This window comes from Anthonomus grandis, chromosome 5 (genome assembly GCF_022605725.1).
Source record: "Anthonomus grandis grandis chromosome 5, icAntGran1.3, whole genome shotgun sequence".
NCBI lineage: Eukaryota > Metazoa > Arthropoda > Insecta > Coleoptera > Curculionidae > Anthonomus > Anthonomus grandis.
In genome coordinates this window covers 2,062,084-2,081,036 of record NC_065550.1, presented here as the reverse complement: position 1 = coordinate 2,081,036, position 18,953 = coordinate 2,062,084, and the positions used below count along the sequence as shown (strand labels likewise).

The 18,953-nt window shown below is 32.4% G+C and overlaps 2 protein-coding genes across 9 annotated transcripts in view; one reads left to right on the top strand and one right to left on the bottom strand.

Annotated features, from left to right (window-relative positions):
• The window catches only part of LOC126736543 (uncharacterized), a 736,497-nt gene that overhangs the window by 329,496 nt on the left and 388,048 nt on the right, over positions 1-18,953 (bottom strand). The window contains exon 3 of one of the 5 annotated variants that reach the window (XM_050440941.1): positions 11,493-12,359. The exons of the other annotated variants lie outside the window; for them this stretch is intronic. Coding sequence (XP_050296898.1) covers positions 12,057-12,359 — 303 coding nt within the window. The 3' untranslated portion in view covers positions 11,493-12,056. Of the gene's footprint in view, positions 1-11,492; positions 12,360-18,953 lie in introns of those variants that run through there. 5 annotated transcript variants of the gene reach the window in all.
• The window catches only part of LOC126736544 (uncharacterized), a 28,003-nt gene continuing 26,819 nt past the window's right edge, over positions 17,770-18,953 (top strand). For all 4 annotated transcript variants that reach the window (XM_050440947.1, XM_050440945.1, XM_050440946.1 and 1 more), the window contains exons 1-3: positions 17,770-18,374; positions 18,524-18,637; positions 18,767-18,853. In XM_050440947.1, coding sequence (XP_050296904.1) covers positions 18,110-18,374; positions 18,524-18,637; positions 18,767-18,853 — 466 coding nt within the window. In that variant the 5' untranslated portion in view covers positions 17,770-18,109. The remainder of the gene's footprint in view (positions 18,375-18,523; positions 18,638-18,766; positions 18,854-18,953) is intronic.

Sequence of the window (18,953 nt, the reverse complement as noted above, 5' to 3'; positions counted from 1 at the left end):
TATTATATCTATGAAATTAAATGCTTTCTCTTAATAATGCTTTACTTGCTCTTTCTAAGATGTTATGTGTTTTATTATTTTTGTATGTGTAATTTTTAACATTTTAATATTAAATTTTTCTGTTGCATTTATATAAAAAAGTATCATTAAAGATTTTAGTTTATATTTCTTTTAAATACGTGAATAAATCTATTTTCTTCATCTTTTCAATTTTTCAGTATTTTCTAAATTGATTTTTGCTATAAATGACATTATACCCAATAAAATAAGTAACTCATTATAAATTCGTCACAATAATATAGTTTTTACTAAAATTTAATGTGTATTTATCTAGTGTAAAGTTTGTGTATGGCTTTTAATGGTCTTTCTTATTTAAGATTTCAGTTTTATTTTTACTAATATTTTTGATTTCAGACCTGATGATGCCCTAGGTAGAGTAAAACACGTGTAGTCTGTAATTATATGCTGTTAGACCGTGACTTTTTAAATTTCTTTGCCTTCTTCAAAATCCAAAAAAATTATTCCTTTCATTACAAAAATATTGAAGGACAAAAAATACTCTAGCTTCATAAAATAACTATTAAAATCACTCTTTTAAAACTGTTCTGAACTCAAATAACCCGCACTTTTTAAATCGATAAATAAAGCCATGCCAAGCTCGTCGATAGGAAACGGGGTAGGAGTATTCTTCCCATAAATAAAGTCTCAGAGACGAGTGAGAGGGAACCGGTTATCTGATCGTTCCTGAATTATTTGCCGCAAAGGCTCCAGCCGGCGAATTTTCCGCCAAAAACCTGGATAAATTTTGCCGCGGATCACGTTGTTTCATGGCTGCGGAAGTTACTTTATTTTTCTTGCCTGTTAATCAGGTTTTATAGCTTCGAATTACTTTTGGGGAAGCTGTTAGTTTACTGCGGCTTTATTTCTAAGAAGAAAGTTTTAATGTGGTTTTTTATTATTTATCAATATCAAATCAAGATTCTTATTATACAATTAACTATTTTATTAGTTTTATTTGTCATTTCGTTTCATATAATTTTCTTATAAATTAGAGCTTAAATACATAGTTTTCATTTTCCACTGAAAAAATTACACAAAATGGTTTGCCTCTGATATGGTTTTTCTTTAATACTATATGTAATATACCACCCTCCATGTTAGTGGAACATGCCCCATTGCAATGCTGGCTTCCAAAGCTTTCTTTAAGTAAGGAAATGTAATTTATAAGCCTACCTGCAACATCACGGGTATGTCTTCTGAAGACCTGATCCAATCATAAATCATCACCAAAAGATTGACTGTGTTTGAGAGAGATTCCATCTCTCCACAGAACTTGCGTCAGCAGTCTTCTTACAGCGTCGGACATTGTTTTTGAATTTCTTTTTAGCTGTTAAGTATACATTCCAGTTTTCGTGAGTTCCTCCTTTGAGAGCGCGATAGTGCGACCTTTCTACGTCATTCCACCAGGGCAATATCTTATTTTTGCTAATACAATATCGTGTTGCTAACTCTCCTGGAAGACATACTGCTCCGCAAAAATTGATATTACCTCTGTATCTAGTTTGGTACCTCTTTGGAGGAGATGGCTCCACTTAGAGTACTGTAGCGTTTTATTTTTCTATTCCTTATGTTCACTAACGCTCCATTGACATTTCATTAATTTCAATAATTACATTAATAATTTCAGTCAACTTCTTTTATTCATATTTCTTTAAATTCACATCGTCAATGACACATTACTACTGTAACGCATCACTCTCCTGGTTTAATTATCCATGCTTTCTGTTTACGGTCCGTCACTTCTCTGATTGGCTGATAATGACAGCTCAGGCGATAGGTGGGGTCGTTATTGATTTAGTCGGTACTGCGTCTATTTTTCAACGAGTTGTTCCCGTGTTGCAGGTAGGAGCGCACGTAAAAGGCCAGTTTTTTTTTACTTCCTCCAAAGTTTGTAAAGCAGGAAGTGACTAATATGGTTTATAATTTATGGTGCTTAATCTTGTTCCTTTAGGGAACCGTTTATTTCATAATTCTGGTGCAGGATGCCCAAAATTTTGATCGATAGATAATGAAACCTAGCAAGGTGAGTGTGTCACACTTTTAACGATATTCATTTTTTATCGACAGTGAATATAATGGCAACCGTTGTTAGGGTTTTACTTTTCCGTTTTCCTCTTTATTCTTCTTCAATTGTTGATGGCTGCAGGCTTTTGATTTCCCCGGGAAATTACTGAAAGCGATGGAGCTGGAGCTATAGTTAGAGTTAGTATTACAGATTCCCAGTCCGGATAGCTGAGCTACAAATGGCATATATCCACAACCTTGGTTTTGAAGGCTAGACGTTTATTTCTTAGAGCCAGCTTATTCCATTTATTTAAATATTGCTAACTATAGATTCGTCTCACATAGTTAAATTTTTATTAATATACCTTTTATTTCAATTTAATGTTACAAATATTTAATCAATGTCATAATTTAATACGTCAATTTTTTATCTATAATATTAATTATTTTTTTGTTCAGTATTTTTCAGTACCCTTTTTGGTAATTAAGTAGATATAACACGGTTAAGGCTGATATGCCTTAGGTAAAAAGGTTCATGAACTTTTCCCTGCGTAATACTAATATATAATAAAAACTTTAATAATTGCAATTAAATTTTCAAGTGCTGAAATTTACCTAGTAGCAAAATCATAATTTAAATGTTACTTTTGTCAAACTTATTTTATTCATATCAACATTATTCATATTTTAATTCAAATCTAATTATTATCATTTATTAGATTAGAACATAAGGTGTGTACATATCTTTGATGTAGATATAATTTGGTTGTATTGTTAAGATTTTTTTTGCCTTTTTAAATCTACTTTATCCAGGGTTATTTATTTGTTAATTGAAACCTATATACCAGGTATTTTTCTTAGTTTTCTTTCATTTATAAGAAAAAAAAACTTAGTGGCGCCCTCTTATTTAATAGTTATAATCAAGTTTAGATTCTTTAATAGCCAGTCATAAGTCCTTCGAACAATCCCAAGCCTCCAATAATTCTGAGCTACCGTCTGCAAACTTTTAGCAAAATAGTAACACTGTAAAGTTAACCCCGCAGTACCCATGGAAGACCCTCTTTAAATTTCGTCCAGTCGATAGCCCTCGGGTTTTTCTTGAGGCGCGCTTCCTCCTTATCCGAACCGATTTTGAATCGGATCATTCTATGGTCGGACATCATTATATCCATAATACCCTCCAGTTTTTAATCCTATCCGCAAATGATTGTGTTATCAGCGTTATGTCGATAACCTCTTGTCTAGTTCGATTGAAAAAAGTTGGTTTTGCATTTGCGTTTGCTACCTCAAGGTTTTCCGATACAACATATCTTAATACCTCTCGCATTAGTGTCCATACTTCCGCATACATTGTTGCGCGCGTTTGTCTCACGCCAGACAGTGGTCAGAAATGCAAAAAATCCGGACAAAACCCGAAAAATCAAATGTTACCATTCGAGGTAAAATACTCTACATCTTGTCTAAATTGCGTTAGGTTCCTAATTTTGGAGAGTCAGGTGATTTTATTGAATACCTGATGACAGGTGTATCTCGAAAGGTAACCTATTCGAGAATAGTGTGTGACTCAGCTGTTTACAGATCATTGTACAGATTCGAGTAATTGTGTTACAATCATCATACGACATGTAAAATGATCGTGAAGATGTGTACAAAATTAATGCGTTGATAAAATAATGTTTAAAAAATTCCGAGTTATCGTAAAAAAGGTGTAAATTTGACTGCTTCACGTTGCTGTTTTTGTATTAAAAAAAAATTGTGTATCAAATTAGTTTTGATTGCGCGAGATCCCGCTAAGGTAAGGAGTATTTGATTTTGTGTAAAGTATTCTGTACGAAATAGCGTTGACAGAACCTCCCCTTTTTTCCCCCTCACCCCGTAAACGAATATTTTCTGGACTTGCACAGTGGTTCAAAACGCCTGGAAATCTGGCCATAAGTCGAATTGTCAATCGATCTGCTTTAAACTTTGTATCTCAAGGTTTTTGGGTTTGTTAAATTCGATTTTGACATAAGAATCAATAAATTCAACATGACGGGTCAAAAATAGCGGAATTTTGTTTTTTTTTTAATGATCAGATTAACACCAAATTACGATTAAGAGTGGTTGTTATGCTCGCTCAATTCAAATTTGACATACATCAGTCATTATTGGAACACTTCATTTTGGAATAGTTCTGTTAATTATGAAATAAGAATATTTAATAATAAAAGTATATACAATTATTTTTGAAATAATGTTGATGTTATTGTTATTACAAATTTTTCATTACAGGCACATTTGATTACAGGTATTGACACAGGTATAGAAACAGGCAAAATTTCTTGGACTAAGCATATATTCGATGTCCTCGACGAACAGCTTTATTCAAGTTTGGATCACCAAATCGATGTTTCAAAAAGGAGTATTCCCGAAAATGAAACTAATAACATTGAAATTGACAGATGAAAGCGACGACGATGACATTAACGATAATAACAACTATTCATAAGATTGAATTTATTGTTGTAAATTAGTTGTTAATTAAATTTTATAGTAAAATACTGGTTACAATACAATACAAACAATTTTTTTGCAAAAAACTCCATCATTTTGTTTTCGCCATTTTGAATTTAAAAAATTAATATTATTTTCAAATTTGGCGACCAAGAAAACGTAAATAAAAATTAATTTAACATTAAAACGCTGTTTTTTGTAAGAGTCGGCTGCCATTTTGTACCCGCCATTTTGAATTTTAAAAAATAAATTAAATTTTCGAATTCAGTCATCCCGAAAACGTAAAGGAAAGTTGATTTTAATTCGAAACGCTATTTTGTTATGCAATTTGGCCGCCATTTTGAATTTTAAAAAACAAATATCATTTTTGAATTTAGCGACCCCAAAAACCTTAGGATATGTACATTTGACTTGATTGTCACACGTTTAGGGGTTTTGTCCGGAAATATTGGATTTTAGACCACTGTGGCGCCCGTCGATTAATGGAAAACCACTATAACTACTTTATTTTATTAGTACTTTTTACTTCTTCCTTCGGGGGAAGTTATGCAGTATTATACGGAAGATATAATACAGCAAAACCAATTAGTAACAATCAAAAATTAGATGCATGCGAATGTTTAGCTTCCTCCTATTTACGTGCCATTCCCTCCTAGGACATCGACGATCATCATTATATAAAAAGGAAAAACGTGACAAGTGTAGTATTTGAACTCACGCTCTAAAGTTAATCTCGGTGAAATACCAGACCGTTAACCACTCGGCCAACCCTGCTTATAAATGTTAGAGTCAAAGGCATGTATGCGTATCGCGAGTAGAAACAGGAGGTTAGATAAGGTTATTAAAGATAAGTCCCGGCTTAAAGGTGAAAACATCATTAACGCATGTCAAAATTGGACCATTTTTAGTTTTGGTGATTTCCATTTTCTCCAAGAGATACAACTTTCTACCCTTAGGGCACTCGTGAACAATGTAAACATTTTCAGCGACGGAAAAGCTATGACTTGTTGATAATAAATGATTAGCAAATGCTGACTTAATTTCTGTGGTATCGGTGTCCCTGAACTTATTAACGAGGCTTAGATCTGTACCCTTGTGGATACTCTCCTTCCTGATTGTCCCACATAAACAGCAGGGCAATCTCCACAATTAAGACAATATACACCCGATTTGGATAGAAGGTCACTTTCATCCAACGTCTTTACTAGGTTCTTTATTAGCGAGTTAGTTGTTTTGAAAGCTATGGAAAGGCCGAAAGGCTTAAAAAAATTGCAAGTTGTTGAGAAATCTCGCCGAAATAACATCTAAAGGCATCTAAAATTATTATTGATGGTGATGTTGCTCGATGGGTGGACGAAGTGATAGGACAGTTTATATTTATTATAAAATTTGTACAATAATTTGTTCAAACTGCAAAGTGAAAAATTATTATTTGCAGCAATTGTTTTTATAATATTATGTTCTTTTTGAAAAGCATCTTTGGACAGAGGTAATTTAAATAAACGGTAGAACATTGAATTAAAGGCATATTTGTGTTGATAAGGGGAATTGGAGTTTAATTGAATTATATTATTATGAAAATGTAAATACGTTAAATATTCTCCTAGTTTTTGTACTATTTTATTAGTATTCTGTAGTTAAAGTTGATTCGTAGGGTTTATTTTAGGGTTCTACTTACTCTTGGTTTATTATTTTTATCTATAGTGTTTAGTTTTTAAGTACTTTATCTTGTTCGATAGCCCCAATTTAGGTTATTTAGGTTATATTATTGTAAATCCCTGTAGTTTTAATTTTCTAGAAATTAAAAAAGAAAAAGATAATTCTAAATATTTCGAAACTGTTCCATCGGGTTTTAAAAAGGATGCGCTTCGTGAAATTTCATTCAGTTTTAATTGTTTAGTCAGTTTTTACCTTGGAAACAATTAAACGACAGTCAAGGCGAGTTAGGTTAGTGTTTTTTTTGACGTTGATAATAAAAGTGTGTTCCCGAATTTTGTTACAATATTATCTATTGCGGAAGGTTTGCGATATACTTCAAAAGAAATACTGTTATTATTTCGGTATAAAAGAAGATCTAAAAAGGGTAATTTCCGTTTGTCTTTCTTTCCAGCGTAAAAGAGATCTGATTATGAAGGGAGTTAATAAAAGACAAAAAATCCAATAAATCATTCTTACCACCAACCTACAACACGCACACATCGTCCACGTAACTTTTATAAGTTCTCAAAAAGCCCGCAAAACGACTTTTCATGATTTTCTTCTCCAAGTGACTCATGAAGATTTTGCTCAGAAATGGTGAAAGACAAGAATTTTGACTTGGACCAGATTTTTGGGTTGGCAAGACCAGATTTTTGCCTAAAGAACTGATCATTAAATTTAAAGAAATTTTGTTTTAAAACTAATGATAAAAGGTGGATAAGATTATCTACCACTAGTTTTGTCAAAGTACTATTGTTGTTTAGCAGAATCTCAACTAATGTTAAACAATCTGACGAGGGTATGCTAGGGATCAAGTTCTTTACATCTAAGGAAAAAAAAATGGCATTATTTGAAATATCTATTTGCTTTAGATAATTGGTAAATTCAATTGAGTTTTTAATGCAGAATTTGTTCCAAAGATCAGTTACTTCTCTCAAAGTATTATTAAGCCAAGGGGATAATTTGTAGCAAGGATAGCTTACGAAGGAAACTACTGGTCTTAGGATTCCCCTCCTTATGAATCTTAGGTAAACCATAAAGCACAGGAGTACGTGGGTTCATTGGGCATAGGTTTGATTTAGTGGTGGTTAAGCATTCTAGAGTTATAATGCATCGATCTAGAGAATTCTTAAGTTTTGAGTAAAAACTAATCTTTGGATTCCTAGTAATAGCCACAAAGTCGTCAGTCGATAGAAATTCCATCACCTTAGCCACATAGTCGAGTCTATTCATTACTACCAAACAAGAGCCTTTATCTGCTCTGGAAATTAGAAGATCATGCGTTTTAATTTTGTTTTTAACAGAATTGGGGTGTTGTTTGTTTTAATTATTAGGTACAGAGTTGTCCCTAATAATTGTATGTCTCTCAGAGTTAAGAAAATTACTTATTTTTGATCGTAAAATGTTTTTGTTAGAAAAATTAACAGACTGAATAATGTTCTCAGCCACCACTGCCAGAACCTTTTTAGTGTTTCGATTTATTTGTTGTGAAAAATTAAATTTTAAATATAAATTAAGGATAATTACCTCCTAAGGGGTAAATGAAATGGATAAATTAAGAAAACTTTTATAAAACAAGTTGCTGTTGCTTTTATCCAATTTCCGCTTCTGCTCTATGTGGTCGGGTCATTTTTTCTTTAGTTTTTTGAGCATTTAACAGTACAAATCGGCTGTAATTATTATTTCACGTTCCACAAAACTACAAAGAGAACACCCTCCTGTTTTATCCCCTAATTTTAAACTTGACTATGTGTGGAAATTGCTTGAATTTATTCGGTTTTGGTAAAAAGGAGTATCGTCATTGCATCGATTGTTATTTTGTTTTTGGATTGATGTAAGATATTCATTTCTCGTCCCCAGTAACAGTGCAAGAAAATAAATCTCCTTAATCTTGTTGGTAACGTTTAAAAATATTTTGTCCACACGACATTTTTTGCCCTTTGTAGCTGGTAAGCATTTTGTGTACCCACATTGCACACAATTTCCGGTTTTTTCCATGAGAATATTGTAGTTAGAAGTACGTCTAACTTGACGAAACTATTTAGCAAGGCCATTAATCGTCAATCGACGATCACACCGCAACTTTTAGTCCACTTGCAAAACGATTTCAACTGCCAGGCCCTTTATCATGGACATTTATTCATCTGTTTTTAAAATTACAGCACTGTTGTCTAACTTTTCCTTTACTTATAACTTTCATAAGATTCATAAATTAAGCCTAACTCCTAAGGAATTCCGGTAGTCGACGATTCTATGACAGAACGCACTTCACGGGTGGTGGGATCAACGATTGTTGCAGAGATTGTTGTGTCCATACACAGATACTCAGATGATTTTTAAAATAAGACAAACGCTGCTATAGCCTACTACTACTTTTTTTCCGAATACTATTAGGAAAAAAAATAAATATCGGTAACCAGCAATGCCAGGATCTACAGAACAGCTGTGAACCTCACCCACACAGCGGAAAAGAGAGCGACCAGATAAAAATAACATTATGAACGACCAAAATCGCTCTCATCTACGAGCGATTGCATGTATCACATCCTTAGGAAGGCTATTAAAACGATGGGTTGACTCCTGGACTTCATCGTGATAAGTATCGAATAAAAAGTTAAAGAAAAACAGAACATAGCCCTATCAAAAAAAAGGAGAAGCAATTTTTGGAAAAGAAACAGTTCCCTTCATGAAACAACACTGTTCCGTATTTACAATGTGTCTGTAATCCCAACTATATTTTTTAGGTATGACTTAAATATAAATTTTTTAATAAATATATGTAAGAAATAGGTCACTGTGACTAATAAAAGAAACTTACAGTACAAGACGGAATGGGTATTTCTTTATGAATACTAAGGGAGGTTTATGGGTTAACTTATACGCGATTTCTGGCACTTACTCTACAATTTCAGAGGAAACTGAATATCAAATAATAATAAATATTTTTTTATAAAATATACGCTATTCTACCTCTTGGTGGTACCTTAGACGTTTACGGAAATGGAAAATAGATTTTTTTTGAAAATTTGGCATCATGGGCTTTAGCTGGTGATCTAACGATTAAAAATATTTTTAGCGGTGCAACTTTGTTATTTTAAATAGAATACCATGTACATTATTTAATCTTCTGATCCGCTATCGCTTTATGATTTTTTTTGTATAAGGCGTTTCTATGCCTATTTTTAGTGGTTTACGAGAAATTTATTATTTTCTTTATTTTTTGACCAAAACATAGCTCCAAATAAATTTTTATTACTACGGCCCTGGAACGCGCAGAAAATTGAAATTATAAAAGTAATTTACGGAAGTATTATACATTAATTTTTACTATAAAAATTTGCTCTACGTTACACAGGCTTGCTTAAAATTAGTGATTTTACCGCTAGATACAAAAATTATAATATGTGCATTTTTGTTTAATGGAACAAGATATGAAAATCGATCGCTCGATAATTCAATCCAATTTGCACTCTATTATCCTTTAAGAGGTGACATAAATTCACTTTCATTAAACTTTAACAAATTATTTTACTTTAAGCAACAAAGGGTTACAAATAGTTTAACCCTAAGTTACAAAATGGTCACAAAATTAGTCCAAAACGCCAGTAAAATTACTATCGGGCAGCAAATGGCTATGGCACTAGCACTAGTCGTAACCAACTAGCCGTGCTAAAATGGCTCACACTAATCTGGATTACGCTTGAATATTACGGTCCACTTTTCCATTCTATAGGGGAAAAGTAATATAAATAAATGGCCTTCGCGTCTTTTTATGTTATGCATTTACCGTTGTAAAATTTACGAGTTACCGTTTTTTGAAATTTATGGTGGTAAGTGTAATCAATTTATATTACTCGGGTAATTTCTATTTTTTTTAAATAGTTAGTACAATCATGCTTTTTAAAATAGTAAAAAGATATATTAAAATTAATAAAAATAGTATTTAATTTTTGTAAAACTCTATATATTTTAAATAAAAGGCTAAAATAATTGACCTGATCCAAGCCCAAGCCTATAACTCGGCAAATTACTGTTCCGTTGGCAAGTACTTTATGTTACTTTGCTAATAACAAAATAAAAATATCATCGAAAACATGAATCTAGAAAACGAAAAGTTTATTGAGCTTTGCTAACCCAGCTGTACAGTTTCTCACAACTCTCAAAATAAATGTTCGCTGAAAACAGATTTCAGACGATATAAATTTATTTTTAATAAAATTTCTAAGTATAAGTGTAGTGTTAGATATCAAGGAATAGTTTTTTTTAAAGCTCGTCTCGATAAAAACTTTTTAAAAAGAAATTTCTTTCCAAAACAAATTTTATTAATGTGGGAAGCAAAATTTTTTTATCAAAGAAGAGAAGTTTATCAATTTTCTATAATTTATTATAAATATTTTTTAAAGACCAAAATGCAATAAGAGGATAAAATTTATTAGATAGCTATAACACTGGCGGCTCATGAGAAAATATTAACTATTAACATTAATTAATATAGTATAACTACTTTTTATTATTCTGTAACGCATATGCAGTATGCGCCCTAGATGATATCTTGAATATAGAGCAATTGAGTATTTAATTTGTGGTAAAAAAAAACAGTTGTGTAATATTATTCTTTTCTTTATTGTTCAAAGTGAGACAAATACAGAATATAAATTTAAAAACTTTCCACCCTTAATATCATATTAAAATTATATTATATATGATATAATTTTAATATGTAGTCTCCGTCCGATTTTGCCAGTTTTAACATAATTTCTACCCTTGACTTATATCATGTAGTGTTGTTCTCTGCTTCTTTTTTCCTTCTTTTTATTACTGAATACACAAGTGGATCTGATGACGCCTAGTATGAGCGAAACACAAGTAATCCTTTGACATTTATTTTAATAAATTTGAGACCTATAACTTAGAGTTTGTCTCATTACTATTTAGTGTAAGCCGGTCTCTTCTTCTCCGTACAAACATTTACATTATTACATATTATAAGGTTCACTTTGCTTAAGATCTATGAATTTAACAAAATTATGTAAAACTGCACTGATCGATAAACATCTGCTTATGCATGTAATTCCTAAGAAATTCCTATAAAAAAAAACAAAGTAATAATACTTATAATAATAATAATAATAATAATTAGGGTTATTATTATTTATTATTAAGAGTTACGTATGCCTTCGAGTAGTTCGAGTTAATTTTCGATGTTTGTGGTTTGTTGACTGTGAAATGAATAAAAAGAGAAAAATTTGTATTGTTGCATGTGCGGTTCTGGCCATGAAAAATAAAAAGAAAAAACGATGTATATGGCAGAAAAAATGGCTGACTGAGAGAGAAAAATATAGTCACATCTCGCTTTTACGAGAATTGAGAGATAATGATCCAGGCGACTTTAAAAATTACTTAAGGATGGAGAGCAATACGTTTGATGAACTTCTGAGTTTAATGCGACCATATCTTAGTAAACAAGATACTGCAATGAGACAAAGTATACCTGCCGATGAACGACTTATTGCCACTCTTCGTTTTCCTGCTACTGGACGTAGTTATGAAGATCTTAAATTCACTACAGGAATATCTGCTCAAGCTTTAGGACGCATCATACCCGAAACATGCAAGGCTCTCTATGAGGTATTACATAAGGATTACTTGAAGGTAAGTTTAGAATATTTTTTTTTATTCAAGCTTATATCAGTTATTATACATGTTAAAATACGTTGAAAAATCTGACACCAACTCTCCTGCATTTTGTGGCTGCTCCTGATGTTCCAGACTTCCAGGTGATGGTGCTGGTGAAGATGTTATTAATGATAGCAAACTGGGCGAAGAAAAAATATTTCGATTTTGAGACTGAAGGTCGAAAGGTCTTCAGTTAATTGATTAAGAGCAGCTTTATGTAATATTTTTGTAATCAGGGTTTCAGCGTACATCTGTTGACTCTCATTCAACTTTCTATGTTTTGTGGCAACAAATTTGGCGAAAGCTGTACTTTCTGATTCTTGATCACAGTTTTTCAATGCGTCCGTGCAACTTTTCATAAATATTTGCTGTTGCATCTCATGTGGTGTCACCTTCGTCTTTGCTCTTTTGACAGGTGTTTTGAAAATCTGTAAAATGAAAAAATCATTCAATTAATTCTAGTTGCGATCCTATAGGTTTGAAATCTTGAGTTTAGTTGTGGGATGGGATCGAAGGAATAAAAACAAACGTCACTTTATGTACTGGCCAACGTTTCGCAATAATTTTATTGCTTCATCAGGGCCCTAAGGTAACAAAAAAGACACAATAAAAAAGGATTATTATATATAAACAAAATTTAACTTTTTGGGGTTATGTTGATACCACCAAAAAAGAAAAAAACAGAAAAACAAAAAAAAAAAAAACAACAAAATCTTAGATTTGAAATTAAAAAAAATTACACAACAAAAAAAAAAATGATAAAATTGCTTACATAACAGTGTGATTTTGCTTGTCATAAAAAATCATGTTTATAGGACACACAGGTAACATAGAATATATAAAATATTGTTTTTTTAACAAAAACGGTTTAAATTGATGGGTTGTATCACAGACAGTTGCTTTAAAATTGATTCTACGGTGTACAATAATAATTTAGCATCTAGCCAGAAAAACCGGGTATGCGAGAACACAATAGACGCATTCTTTTTAGTGATAAGAACCAAAACAGTCCCAAAAGTTTACATTTTGATTTGATCTATTAGATTAAAATAAGAGGAACTTAGATTGTCTATATCCGTTTTTTTATTTACCGCATTATTATGTTTTTTTATGTTTATCATTTCGGCTAGAAGTCTCTTTTTAAAAAACTGCTGTTGGCCCATAATTGTAATCTTGCCAAAATTAAAATTGTGTCCTATATTCATTTTGTGTTCAGCTAAAGCAGTAGGGTTTTTTTTAAGGGCTAAATTCCTACAATCATACCCATGTTCGTATAGGCGCGGCCTCAAATATCTACCCGTCTGACCAATGTAACACACATCACACCCAGAGCAAGGTATTTTATAAATAATGTTAGAATGTAAATCAAAGGCGTCTTTAGTTTTAAGCTTCGTAAAGAAATGTTTTCTTACCGAGTTTTCACTTCTTTCTGAGATTTTAATAACATCAGATTTTGATGTATGGTCTTTTTAATTTTATGAGAAAGTGTGTTAATGTAAGGAATATTGAAATAAGCCAATTGATTATTTTCATTGTTTCGTGTAATATTTTGAGTAATGTTCTCGGTGTCGTTAATTATTTTTTTAATAATTGATAGGGGGTAGTTGTTTTTCTTTAAAATTGTCTGAACATAATGAAGGTTTTTTTTATGATATTCTGGACTAGAAAGTCTCAAGCACCGTTGGCGGACCGCGAAACGTTGGCCAGTATATAAAGTGACGTTTGTTTTTATTCCTTCGATCCCATCCCACAACTAAACTTAAGAAGGAGAAAAAATCATTGTATGGTAAAAACCATGCCGTGTGAGAAGACTAACTAAAAGTTGAAGACGTTTTAGTCAGTTTTATAAAAGTTAATACAAGTTGGAACGTCAACAATAAAAAAAAAATTAATTAATTGGTTTTATTAATTCTAAATAAGCTATTTAGCCAAAAGGTTCAAAAATACTAATAATACCTACTTAAAAACATTTTAATAATTTTGCTGTAACTTAATGAAAATAAATTTCGTATTAATTCTTTTATTTCAGATGCCGTCAAGTGAAGACGATTGGAGAATCGTTGCTGAAGGCCTTAACTCACAATGGCAGATACCAAACTGTGGCGGCGCCATCGATGGAAAACACATTCGCATATTTCCGCCACCAAATACAGGCGCATTGTATTATAACTATAAAAACTTTTATGGTATTATGTTAATGGCGATCGTAAACGCAGAATATGAGTTCTTGTATATTAATGTTGGAAAAAATGGTCGACTATTAGATGGTGGAGTACTAGGTATACACAACGTTCGTGGTATACACGACGTTTTTCAGAGATTTAATTTCAGATCGACTTAATTTGCCTCATATTACGGAAACTACTGCAAATTTAAACTTCGTGTTTATAGGAGATGAAGCATTTGCTTTACATGACCATATTTAAAAACCATTTCTACAAAGGGATCTTACTCATGGAAGGCAATTATATAATTACAGATTATCAAGGGGAATAAATGTTGTTGAGAATGTTTTCGGTTTGATTGCAGCCAGATTTCGAATTTTGCATACGCCTATAAACCTTGTCGTTCATAAAGTTTGTTACTTTATAATGGCTATATGTGTACTTCATAACTTTCTAAAGAGAAAAACAAGATCATATGTTAGTGGGAATGCGTTGGATTCAGTAAATGCTACCTCTCACGAAATAAATTACAATGCCGAATGGCGTACAACTTGTTGATCTAAGAACTGTACGTCAGAGTAATTATTTATCAGCAAAATCAAATCGCGATAAATATGTTACCTACTTTAGTGGAAAAGGTGCAGTACCTTGGCAAGAGGACATGCTAACGAAGGGAAAAGCCTAAACAATTCTATAACTTATAGATTAAATTTGAATATTTACACAAAAAAATAAAATATAAAGTTTGAGTGGACACTAAATTGTCAGCAATAAATAAAACTGAAATAATATAAAATGTATACTAACCATTTCATTACTTTCACCTTTTTCCTTCTCCTTTCTAGAAGCAGCGCGTGGTTGTTGTTCTGAAGAAATTTGGCTATTTTGTGTAACGTTTTCCTCAACGTTATCACCGGTCTCAAAAGCAGAGGTCTCTTCGGAGGATGACGGACTGTTCGCCATAGTATCAAAACTCTCTGTAGGTAACTCATGTTCTCGGGTAAACATTAATGAATCGAAAAACCAGAGACTTGGCACATACTGACTATCACTAGAAGCGCCACTTCTCTTAAATTTTTCAGATTTTTTAAGCTCTTTTCGAAACGAACCCCTCATCGATTGAACTTTCTTAGAGACAAGGTCTCGATCAGCATTTGGATTGACCTTGCGATAAAATTGCACTAGTGCATCATATGTCAAATTTTTTAAGTTTCTATTCACATGCTCCTTCGATTTCACTTTTCACAATGCTGGATGAGACTTAGACTAGATCTCTATGGATTCTGTTAAGAATTCTTTGGTGGCGTGACGAATATCAATTATAATAAAAATCTAAAATAGCAACTACTTTAAATACGTAGTAACTTTAAAAGACCCTGGTGGTGTGCAGTATGGGTACAGAACTCGACGTAAGCAGTACTCCCCACACTCCAACGGAATGCACGTTTAAAATCTTCTCCCGATCTATCATTTTCCGTGCGCATAACACTCACGCTCATGATTTTCCACGTGTTTTTAGAGATGACACGATAAACCATGCAAAATAACGTCTGTGTATGGCTGGCTAATAGCTCCGATATTTTCTTTTTCTTGACATAATGTCAACACTTCTTGTTGTTTCATGTAAAACTTTTTAGCTCGTCTTAGATGTATCATTTTTTCTGCATCTACTACACGTTTGACGTTTTCATTCAACGTTGGACTTTTTATTTTAGCTTCAAGTTCTTCACAAGTTGAAGAAACATCAATCTGTGGTCTTCCAAATCTATAGCCATTTTCTAAAAAAATCGTACTTAACTGTATTCGCATGTTCCGGATACTTTATGCAAAAGAGTTCATGCATGATTTTCATATTAAGACTGGCATCCAAATATTAAATGATTCTGGTGCTGTAGTGTGATTCTTTTAAAGGAAATGATCGAATTTGTTGATCGATCGCAAGAACTACATCGTTAGGTAAAATATTGCCACGATTTAAATGAATATCACGGTGATCTACCAGTAACTTTCCTTCGGCAATGAGAGATGTCAATTGAAAAATGGCTTTGCTTTTTATAGCATACAAGATCGGAAAAGCTTGCCCGCAAACCTCAACTCTCATTGGGTTTATTTGGACAAAATAACTAAAAGTATTCTCATGCCTTTTGGGATTTTCTTTTTTGGATCGTTTGGAATTTATTTCCTTCTTAAAACTGTCGCATGCTTCAATATCTCTATTATTTATATGGTGTCTATTCCCTACTTAGCATTGATGGATACGCCATGCTTTAAGAGTTCAACTTCTGATAAAAAGTAGTTTCGCTATGCTTTGGCGTTTATTTTCTTCTTCTAGTTGGTAGTTCAAATAAAAACTATATTTTCATTCTCAAGAAACGATTTAAAATATATGACTTTTATTCTGCCGTCCTAAGCCAAAAGGGCGTATCTCAAAATTTTTCAATTTTTATATTATGGTTCTTAAAGACCCCAAATACAATGTTTAACCTATTTCCTAAGCGAAAAACGCAGACGCATTTTAACTCCATAGTGCTTAAAAATTGGTAACAAAATTAGACGCATTTTAAAAAAGAATACAAAATCCTACTCCAATTTGACGTATCTTAATTTCCCAAGCGAATATGACCGTTCTCAAAGATGCGCCTTTTAAGCGCGTAATGTACAGTGTGCATTTATAGCCCGGGAGCCAGTGACAGATTTTTGTCAACCATCGCAACCCTAGCCAAACTTTGTGGAGTGTTAGATTTAGTTGTCCTCTAAAGCAAAATGACCGTCAGCTGGTCATTTTGCTTGCATGGGAGGGCCGAAAACACGTAAAAAAAATTTCAACTTTCAGTCATTTCAACCCTGCTGAAATTTATAGAGATGATAGTTTATATAATTATTTAAATAAAAAAAATCGTCAGCCGATTGTATGTCGGTGGATAAGGCGTCAGCTAGCGCTGTGAAAGGTGTAGCGCGTAAATCACATATGCCACCCACCCGCGTTGTTAAGTGTATCAGCTGACGGGCTTTCCACCGACATGCAGCCGGCTGACGATTTTTTTTATTTAAATAATTACATAAACTACCATCTATAAAAATTTCAGCAGGGTTAAAATGACTTACATTATTATTATAATATTATTTGACGTGAATTTTACATGATACGTAAAAATGCGATAATATGTATTTTTATTTAAGAATGAAATTATTACATTGTTAAATAAAAATTGAATTTTCAATAAAAAAAATTGAAAATTTAACACACTAAACTTCAAAATTAAACTTTTTCATATTTTGGCTCGTTGTTTGGTTGAAAATTCAACCAGTTGTTGAAAAAAAAAATTAAATCAAAAAAGTTCTTTCAATCGTACTTTTTTAACGGTGTATAAATCAATTTAAAACAACATTATTAATATCATTTTTGTTAAAATCAAACGACTTGTAAAATATACACGATCTTGTATATACGACGCACAAGGTGAAAAGTAATATTCTATATAAGTATAATATTGTTAGCTGTTCATTGAAGGACAACAACCTTTTGTTTGCTTTATACGGGGAGATTCGAACTAGCGTCCAGCCGGCCCGGTAGCATCGGTCCCGAACCGAAATCCGAATCGATCGAACGGCGAACATTCTCGGATTTTGACAGTTCAGGTTTCAGGTTAAGGTCAAAGTTTCGACTCGACGTTCTATTTACATAATGACATTCAATGGTGTATATCATATTATTATTTAAAAACTATCTAACCACTCAATAAACATAAAATTAGTGATTACAATATTAAATCGCCTGTTTGAATTTGCCGCTTAAAGCAACCGAGTACATCGGCCACGTTCGGGATCAATGCTACCGGGCCGGCTAGACGCAAGTGAGATTCGGACCTATAGAAATCCAAAAGTTTAGGTACACATTTAGCCTTGAGGTCGTTTGAGCCAGTAGTCGTACTTTTCAATTTGTACGCAGTTCAGTTCTTTTTCGTCTCTTCACATAGAAGCAACGTAAAAGTAATTTCGGAGCAAATTCGAAAATGTCTAACGTTAAACCGTTTTGCGTTATTTGCAAAAGAAAAAGTGATAAATTGAAGTGCTTTGAAGAAAAAATATTGTGCAAATGTCGTGAAATATTGAAAATTCGCCAGGATAATAAATTAACTTATTGTGATGTTGTGGTTCCAAAAGAAGTCAATGAATTCCAGAAATATCAGACAGATGTTATAGACGTTTTACCGCCTTGCCGCAAAAGTACAGAGTGTCTGCATCTAAACCAGAAGTTGCATCAACTTCAACATCACAGTATGTATATAGTTAATTTTTTCATTTACATGTGATTTGAGTAATTAATGTATATAAAAATTTTCATAATGTATATAAAAATAAAAGTTTGAAAAGAGTATAGAAAACGAAATTAAGAACGCATTATTGAAGTTGTATTCCTTTTTCAGACAACATGCTGAAAATCAGAGCGATAATACTGATGAAGTTGCGGCAACTGAACCTACCGTACATACTCATTCTGACTCTTGTACAACACAATCAGCAGCTGGTTCAGCCGAGCAGTATGTATATCAATATCAGTTATTTAACATATATATATTTAAAGAAAGTGATACTGCATAATTTAAAATTAAAATAAAGTTACAAGTTGTATGAAATTTTGCATTACAAAAATTCTATTCCTTTTTCAGACACCATGCTGAAAATCAAAGTGATGACATTGAGATGGAAAGACTTACAGTTTCTACAGCACAATCAGCAGCTAATTCAACAGAGCAGTATGTATATCAATATCGATGAATGTTTTCGTATAAGTTTATAAATAATTAAGTTATTCATAAATGAAAGTATTTACGTTATAAATATATATTATCAGGC